Source organism: Branchiostoma lanceolatum, chromosome 10 (assembly GCF_035083965.1).
Source record: "Branchiostoma lanceolatum isolate klBraLanc5 chromosome 10, klBraLanc5.hap2, whole genome shotgun sequence".
In the NCBI taxonomy this organism is placed as follows: Eukaryota; Metazoa; Chordata; class Leptocardii; order Amphioxiformes; family Branchiostomatidae; genus Branchiostoma; species Branchiostoma lanceolatum.
The window spans coordinates 3,894,876-3,903,958 of NC_089731.1; the positions used below are offsets into that span (position 1 = coordinate 3,894,876).

The 9,083-nt window shown below is 41.3% G+C and overlaps 1 protein-coding gene across 1 annotated transcript; it reads right to left on the reverse strand.

The window, feature by feature from the left end:
- Window positions 1-774: 774 nt before the first annotated feature.
- Window positions 775-8,660, reverse strand: LOC136443503 (galactose-3-O-sulfotransferase 3-like). Its single transcript, XM_066440774.1, has 5 exons — window positions 8,420-8,660; window positions 6,541-6,661; window positions 4,196-4,320; window positions 2,426-2,770; window positions 775-1,688 (listed from the first exon to the last, which is right to left on the reverse strand). Exons 1-5 carry the CDS (start codon window positions 8,554-8,556, stop codon window positions 1,187-1,189), a joined length of 1,230 nt encoding a protein of 409 aa, XP_066296871.1. The 5' UTR covers window positions 8,557-8,660; the 3' UTR covers window positions 775-1,186.
- Between the last annotated feature and the right edge of the window lie 423 nt (window positions 8,661-9,083).

Here is a 9,083-nt window from a genome sequence, read left to right on the forward strand (position 1 = left end):
CGATGTGCCTCTCTGTCTACGTATGTTTCCGCATACCTTGGCCGGCATAACTCATGAGGCTATGGATGGATTGTGGTGATATTTGGCATGTATGTAGACTTTTAGAGGACGTAGGTCACGAGTCATTTTTTTTAAACATCTTAGTCAGCTGGTGGCCCAAAGACGCCACATGCATGATTGTTGTTATTTGAAAGTAGTCAAGATATAAAGGCTTTGACTTGACTTGACTTGACTTGAGATGGCAGTTAAATAGAATAATTCCAAATTTCGCGTGTAGGTGTCATTGGAAGGTCACAAAGACATCCAAAACAATAAACGTGTTTCCAGACACTACACTGTGCTTTAAACTTACATATACATCATCTTAACTTAGACCTGCTCATTGAATTTATATGAAGGAACCTATATTCTAAAGAGAGGAGTAATGCTATAGGGCATCCACCTTGTCCTTTGTTAGCCAGTGTCTAAGTGACCCAGTAGATCTAACCTGCCCAGGCGGACGGTGAATCGAAGTAGAACTAGAAAGGCAACATATCTAGAAAATCCCCCCAGGCATTCTTTATTTAGTTATCGTGTTCACACACACACACACACACACACACACACACACACACACACACACACACACACACACACACACACACACGCACACGCACAGACACACACAAACAAAGAAACAAACACACGCACACAAACACACACACACACACACACACAAACGTATACAATATTCCGTGACTCCATGGCACAAAAAATGAGACTCGGACGTAGACATTTGATATCTAACCTTCAGAGTAACGTGTTTGACAAGTGCACCAATGTTCCAGCCTTTACCAGGCTCCATAGGTCGCTGGAAATAGTCAAAATTGGCCAAATAGAGGGATAACATAGGTTGCAAACTGTAACTTCTTTAACGGACTAATCCTCTGGCATGCTATCTGTCTATATAGCTATTTGGGAAGTTTCTACTTTTTTATTCCAGCGACCTGTGTTCTACATCATAGCACTCTTGCCATGAGCTCGTAAACGACGAAGTATCGGGTGCTCCATTTAAAGACAAATGAAACGTCACGCGTTAGGAAAACAAAGCTAGCAGTACGTATTCTTACTATACATTGATATACTCGTGTAATTATGATAACATTGTGTATATATATATATATATATATATATAAATATGTTTGAATCACTCAATAACGTTTGGTTTCTTCATTCTCGTCTTTTCGTTTCGTCTTGCAACCACGTTCCAGCAGGCGTTCGCCCATTGCCCTTCCCTCCATTTTAGTTCTTTACAAAAGGTTAAATCAATCGCAAATTCCTGGCTCCATTTACCCGCAGGAAAGACTCTTTTCCCACCAGCTGACTTACAATGTTGGTTCACTTGGCCGTTCAGGGTCTTGTAGTACGTGACCTCTTCCCAAAACGCGGGGCCTTCTTCAGTTACACGTTGCCAAAATGTCTTATTCAAGTAGTCGTACATCATGTAATCTACGTTGCTTATTCTCCTGTGGGTTTGTAACTGTTTGTCGGTTAGTGAGGCGTGTTCTTTGCTCGTGTGAAGAGCATGGAGTTTGTTTGTGGTGTGTAGTATGTCGAACATGGTCCAGCAAAACTTCCTCCTCAGGAGAACCATGGACTCCTCCCAGTACTCTGTTATGAGGACCACCGAGTACCAGCCCGCAACGGCCCTGTGCAAAAACAAAAACTTTTCACAGTCCGTTGACTCAATACCCCTCGCACCAAATTTTCTTAGATTGTTTCAACTTTTTTTACGTATACGTTTCAATACCGGACCAATTATTTCTTGGACTGACCTAAATACGATTGTGTTACAGATATGACAATCGTGACATCCTCCAGTCAGAAATAACAAGCTTGATGATCTACTCTGCGCATGATACTCTTAGAGACGACTATGCCAAATGTAGCGAATTGCACTACGGATAAGGTCCTAGTCATTAGCACTTTATACTTGAAGCTACAAGTGAAATGATTTAGCTATTTCATAGAAAGGTAAGAAAGAAATTCATATAGCTCTGTTCCTGACTACCTCCGACTCGAAAAGAACAGCACGGCAGACTGCTGAGAAACCCACTCCAGTCAGGGGTACTAAACGATACACCAAACCTGCGCTGGCGCAACTTCTTGGCGGACAAAAACTCTGATCTGTTATTCCGGCTGGACATTAACCTTGCTTTTAGTAGTAGTAATGTCGAACTGAAATCTAGCTTTTAATTGTATTAGTCAACGATTATTGGGACGTATGAACTGTTAACGTTTGTTGCACATAGTATTCTGATCGTGTCGACTTTACTGTATACATGTACGTTATTGTAAGCTGCGGCGCAATTCAGTCTCTATACTGCAATGCCGTTTGTTCTCATGTGTTTTTTATCAATACACCATTTACTACCATATAGCCCACCTGATTGCATCGTATATTTGACTGCTATTTTTGCTCGTCATCAGGTTGCTTGGGAACCCCATGGTGTATGCTTGGAAATTATGATGTTTCGAATACGGTCGCTTTTCCCGGTTCCCACTTGCATCAAGAAACGCCCCAAGTGGGTTTTTGCTGTGACGAAACTTCGTCCGATTCCAAAAGAAGATCGACCGGAAATGTTTTAGCGGCTCCCGAAAGATGCCGATGTACTTGGTCCCGGGCGCCATGACTCGGTCCATGGCCGGCTTGTTCATGACTGAGTGGTGTATGATGAGGGTGTAGTTCCTTCCAAGGGCCGGTCTGCAGTCGTTCTTTGTCAGCTTTCCGCTGTGGGTGAGACGCATTCGGGCGGATTGCAATTGGTTCACACTGCACGAAATGGCCTCGGATCCTGACTAGGGGTGGGTACCGGTACCGTGTACCGGTACAAAACCGGTATTTCTTAATGGACCGGTCCAAAAAAACCGATCCGTAAAAAAACAGTGGACCGGCCTATGGACCGATTAGAAAATTCATAGTACCAGGCTGCCTGCAGGCGCCCACATAACTGGTCTAAGAAATACAAAACAGCAGATTTAACGAGTCGTTTTCGAAGACGTTAGCTGTGAATCATATCCAGAAACACTTAAAGGATGAGTAAGCAGACGGCGAGGAGAGTAAAGTTATAATTTTGAGACAAAGTGCGAACCTAAGAAACTATATCGTTCCAGACATGACGTTTGGAGACTTTTACGTGTGTCTCGCTCTCCAAAATATGATGTACTGCGACACTACTATAATCAGGTACAGGTACAGGTCCGGACCTGGACCTGACCCTCTGGACCTGGACCTGGACCTGACCTGAATTTTATGTACCGGTACCCACCCCTAATCCTGACGTATCCTAAAGTATCCTGACGTGATCCGGAACCTAAGATCCGAAAGAATCCGAACGGATCCGGGGCCGTATATTTCTCGGCAGGCTAATGTGCATCCAAATATTGGGACTCAAGGTACCACTTATTTAATAAACAACTTGAGTAAGTACGTACTTTTACAACTCAAATATGCAAGTGGTACCTTGAGTCCCAATATTTGGACGCCCATTAGCCTGCCGAGAAATATACGGCCCGGATCACGTCAAGATACTTCAGGATACGTCAGGATCCGAGGCCATTTCGTGCAGTGTTATGGTACTTATTCTATTTGGTATTAGAATTAAAACAAAGTCGAGGTCTACAAGAGACAATATCTATTGTTACTATACGACAGCCCTGCAAGAGGTTACCGATTTGTACGGTGGCTCAAAAGAACGATGACTCTTTTTTTTTCTCTGGCTATTTTAGTTCCTGTGTAGGATTTTTTTCGTCGCTCTTTGATTTAAAAACAAATTGTACACAGAAACTAAAACAGCCAGAAAAAAAGCAGCACAGAAGAAAATAATCGTTGTTTTGGGCCACCGTGTAGTTGAGTGAAAATTTAATTTTCAAGAAATATGTCTAGGTAACAGATCTCGAATTATCAAGGCATCAAGGAAGCCATTTACATCAGGGCCCTACAACCATCCCTCAACAGAGACAGCGGGCGCCACAGACTTTCCGCTACTTATGATCCACTGCTCACGGAGTCACGTGTGCTATCTGCATAACGTGACGTAATTCCAGCGGTGGATTGCTCACTACTTGACAAAGACTGGTGTCGAAAATTTGGGTAAGTCCAATTCTTGTGTTGGAAATTACACTTAAAATTTGTTTCAGAAAGATCTCGAATTACCTTGGATATGATAGCTGTTTGTGGCGGGCCTTCTCAGGGCGTGCAGGGAAGCAGATGGTCATGTTGTGGTTCCGGCCGAACCTGGCCAGTACCATAAACGTGGAGCCCGAAGCTGTCTTATGAACCTGGATGGAAATATCAGCGCAGTGTTTATTTGCGGTCTATTAAACAAAAATTAAAACGACAGAGTACCTCTTTGCCTCTTAGGGACAGAAGCTGGAGAAGCATCAGTTTAAGTTGGGAACATTATGTTCGGATTAAGTTTTTATTTTTTCATACGTTTTGTAAACAATTGCAGTTTAAGTTTGTTATTCTTGGTTCATTACTTTTTTGTATCTTTAATTTTTGTTCGTAACCAAAAGAAAGGCACGCATCCTCTTTTGTTTATCACGACTGAACTAGCTGTCCTTGTTTTTACATAGTTCATCAATTACCATGTGCATTTGTGATCATCTGTGCTTGTATGACATTTTCAGTGAATTAGTAAGATATCAGCCCAGTGTACAGAGGAATTGGAAGTACAAGAAAAAATGACTCCATGGTATCTACTTATGCAAAGTCATTGAAGAAAAGAAACGCTTGATCAACTAAACCCTTTTGATATAGAACAAGAGTTCTACGACCTCATACCTTCGTCAAATGATTTTGACCTTTGTGACTGACGTATTAGGAGTGTTTTTCATCAATCATCAATCATACAAGTTGACCCTCTTCACCCAAATAACATAAGTTGTCCAAACCTCCTTGTTATGACTATGAGCTTAACAAAGAAGGTTATGCTAACATTTATCATCAATTATGCAAATACGCTCCCTCCTTATTAGCATAATTTGATTCAATGGTGTTCACATTCACACAACTTCCTAATGCCACAATTATGAAATTGCCGTCATTTACTAGTATGGAATTATAGTAGTTTCTCTAATTATGCTAATTAGGCCCACATTTGCATATTTCCTATCTATCAACATTCCTCTCTTCCTTAGTTACAAATGTCACATATTTGAATAGTCATATCATGGAACACAGCAGATTTTTAAAATTGCCCCATTAATTATGCGAGTTAGAATTTGATTTGCATAATTATCATCCAATCATACAAAGCATCACGTAAGCTATCTACATACCAAAAATCATGACCATCCATCAAGACCATCTCGAGTTATAGTTTTTCTCATTAATTATGTCAATGAGGTTCTCATTTGCAAAGCTGATATCTATTAATATTTCTCTCTTCCTCAGTTACATATGTCACATGTTTAAGAGTCCTATCATGGAAATTGATGGATGTATAAACTTTCCTCATTAATTATGCAAATTAGATACTGATTTGCATAATAAGTATCTAATCATGTACATCAGCACTCAAGCTATGTACTTACAGAAATTTATGACCACCCACCAAGCCCTTCTTGAGTAATTCCCTTTCACAGTCTGAAGCAAAACCTGCCCCTGCTATAGCCAACCCATAGGTCTGCTTGGAGACTACCTTACCATTATGCCTACAGCTGGCTCACAGCCAATTTGTGTAACTGACGTTTCCTGCCCTCAACATGACCCCTCAGGACCTCCTTGCCCTATGCATGACGCCTTGGAAAAACAGAGCCCACGCGTACACATACTTCAGCATACAATGTAACACATTTTTACACTTTTCTCGTTAATTATGCAAAACACTTCGCCCAAAATCTAATCATCTTGAGATTTCCCACATACACACCGACACACCAACTACGACAACAAACCATCCAGGCGTTCTCGACTTATTCTGTTCACTAACAGACACACAGACAAGCACCATCGAATACGGCCTTGTCGACGAAACCATTTCGTCGACGAAGGTAATTAATCATAAACAGATGAAACCTAAACATGTATGTACGTAGCCACCATGGCCACGAACTATAGCAGCGCAGACGTTCTAAAACCAAGTCGGCTTTGCAGCAAAGATACTACTGTAAATGCAGAAATGTTCGCGGGGATTTGATTTCGGAGTAAGGAGAAAATGGAGTCCTCGCGGCGGTTTTGAATTCGCGTTTGAAACAATAGTAGCGCTACAGTCACACGATGGAACGGCTTTTCGCGGTGGTTTTAAGTTCGCGGTAAACAGTTCACCGCGAAAACCGCGAACATAAACTCACCGCGAACATTTCTGTATTTACAGTAGTATGTTCTTTTTTGCTGCAATTCATAGTTAAATGAAAAAAGCTATTCCGATATTTTTAAATAGAGCAAATTTCGACAATTCTGTAGCCTTCTATATAAGTTGTACTTATACCGCCATCTTGAATGCATACATGTACGTACTGCATACGTTCCTTAAGCTACTATAATGTCCAAGTTACCTTCATGAATACAAAATTGGTGACAGGACGATCACATTTAGCCACACGTGTTGTAACCAAGTTCACATCACTCTGTGTTGCGGCGAGGTTCCCAGCTTGCGTCACATCAATGAACTCTGACCTGAAGTAAATGTAAACAAGCATCACTACTCCAGTCGAAACGCAGGTCACGTGTTATGCCACGCGAAATGTATCAAAATGTATCCAAAGCACAGGCTAGGAGAGCGCGCATCGGTAGCAAAAATTTCACCACCGCAAAGTAAGTTTTGTCGCAGTTTTTATCGGGGCAAAACCGGTTCCAGTAAAATAACCCAAGGGACTTTGGTATCAATTGAAAGGTGAATATCACGCGATGTAAATATTTCATTGGATCTAGCTGATCTGTACAAAAGACAAGCACAAATTAACTGATGCTTAACAAAATGCTTAATGTTTCGAAGGCCACAGCGTTCGCTGTCGTAAAACAATGCAATAAATATCTACATCGCTGTACTGTGCACGTCCTGCAGATATGAAAAAGTATAAACATTATATAGGTCTGAGGTCTTATTGTTGCCCCACAGGGAGTTGTTTACACCCATGCAACGAGGTCCAACCAAGGTCGGTGTCAAGGACGCTGCGCAGAACAGATGCGCATAAAGCTCTGCGGTTCGACTGAGACTTGTTAGACGAGTCAATTAAATCATAATCGAGATCTAACAAGTTTAACTGTCAGACAGAAGACACCTTCATAGATTATGTTTGTTCTATAAAATTGTAAATGGTCAAACCCGAAACTACCTGTCTCAACTAGCGCCCACACCTATCCTCTCATCATGTTCATACGAATTGCGTAATAGGATGAACTTAAAACCTCTAAATTATTCAACAAATCGTTTTGCCAGGTCCTTTGTTCCGTACTCGACGCACCACTGGAACAACCTCGATTTGTCAACTCGCTCTTTAAACTACTGTCAATTTCGAACTGTTCTCCTAAAAACCATACGACCTGTTAAGCTCAACTATTTTAGCCATGGCCCTCGCCTTTCCTGTGTTCACCTATTACGCCTTCGCATTGGCACCTGTAGTCTAAACCACAGTCTCTTTACTCGAGGATTGCTAAACAGCCCAGCATGTAACTGCGGGTGCCAACGCGAAACAGTACCACATTATTTACTCCACTGCCCTATGTACAATGCCCAACGCTCAACCCTCCTCGGCAAACTCTCCAGGCTCTTAGGACACACCCTTAACTTCCCATCATTATCGGACAACGCTAAAGTTTCCGTTTTACTCCGTGGTAGTCCTTCACATTCTTCTGTTCTTAACTCCAATATTCTATTAACAACCCAAAACTTCATCACTACAACTAAGCGTTTTTAAAGCACAGTTGTCCTGGCTTTTTTTGTAATGTGTCCAACTATTTCATCAGTGGGTGGGAAACTGGACTTGCGCTTATCCTTTCTTGTTATATTAAGTACAATGTATTATTTTCTGTCTGATGTGATTTCCCTTTGCTTTTCACTTGTACTTGATTTCTCTCTGTAAAATATGTATTTTTTTTATGTAAGGGGTAGCGTCAAAATAAGTCTTGCACTTGAGTGCGCCCCCTTTTGTCACTCTGTATTTCTGTTTAAATGTTTCAATAAAAAAAAAAAACAAGTTAAATGTCATCAAATGTCATAGCTTCAGAGATGTGTCCTGTTGTCAGATTCTACCAACCTGTAAAGAATAAAGATTCTCTCTCTCTCTAATAAAGATATTCTATATCGTGCCTTAAAATTCTACAAATATTGCTTTCATGAAATAGGTGACGTATGAAATGAGATGTATGGGATACCGACAAGGCTTTGTTTGAAAGTTGGCTTATTCACAAGCCTTTAAAACATAGAAAACTTACCTGTTGTCGACATGGAAATTAGCGAACGCCGGTTTTGTCGCAATCCCTGGGCCTTCCGATCCCCATAGGAGAATGGTGGACAGATATATCGTCAGGCAGCTCAGGCAAAGAGCCAGTGTTGTAAACTCTCGTGCCATAACGTACTAGCGTGGTTCCATTAGGTTACAGAATGGTAACGCCTGATCGCAGTGACCTATGACATCATCACAGTTGTTTGGACCGACCTTGTACTGGGCTGACCTTCAAGCAGGCCATGGAATCAAAAGCCTGCGCGAAAACGAGGCTCCGCGCAGGGGTTTCGCAATGGATGGCGGGTACCCAGAAGTGGTGTGCGCGGTAAATTCAAATCGGGGAGCCTTTCGGTAGCGGAAAATGACACTTGATGTCGGAATCCGAAGTCTTGTGCGTTACTACTGGGTGGATACTACTTTGGACGTTATTGAATAGCCCCTTTTGGTAAATAGAAATGATCTTACATTAAAAAAGAATGATAAACTATAGGTTTGAGAGCTTTCATGCTATAGAAATTAATCCATGAACCTTCTCTACTACAAAATAATAAGATCTTACTTCAAAGGACTTTTCCATAACAAAATTCAATTCAAAGTGCAGAAGTTTTTTTTTAAGGTCTGCTCCAAAATTAGCAAAATAAGGGGGAGAAATA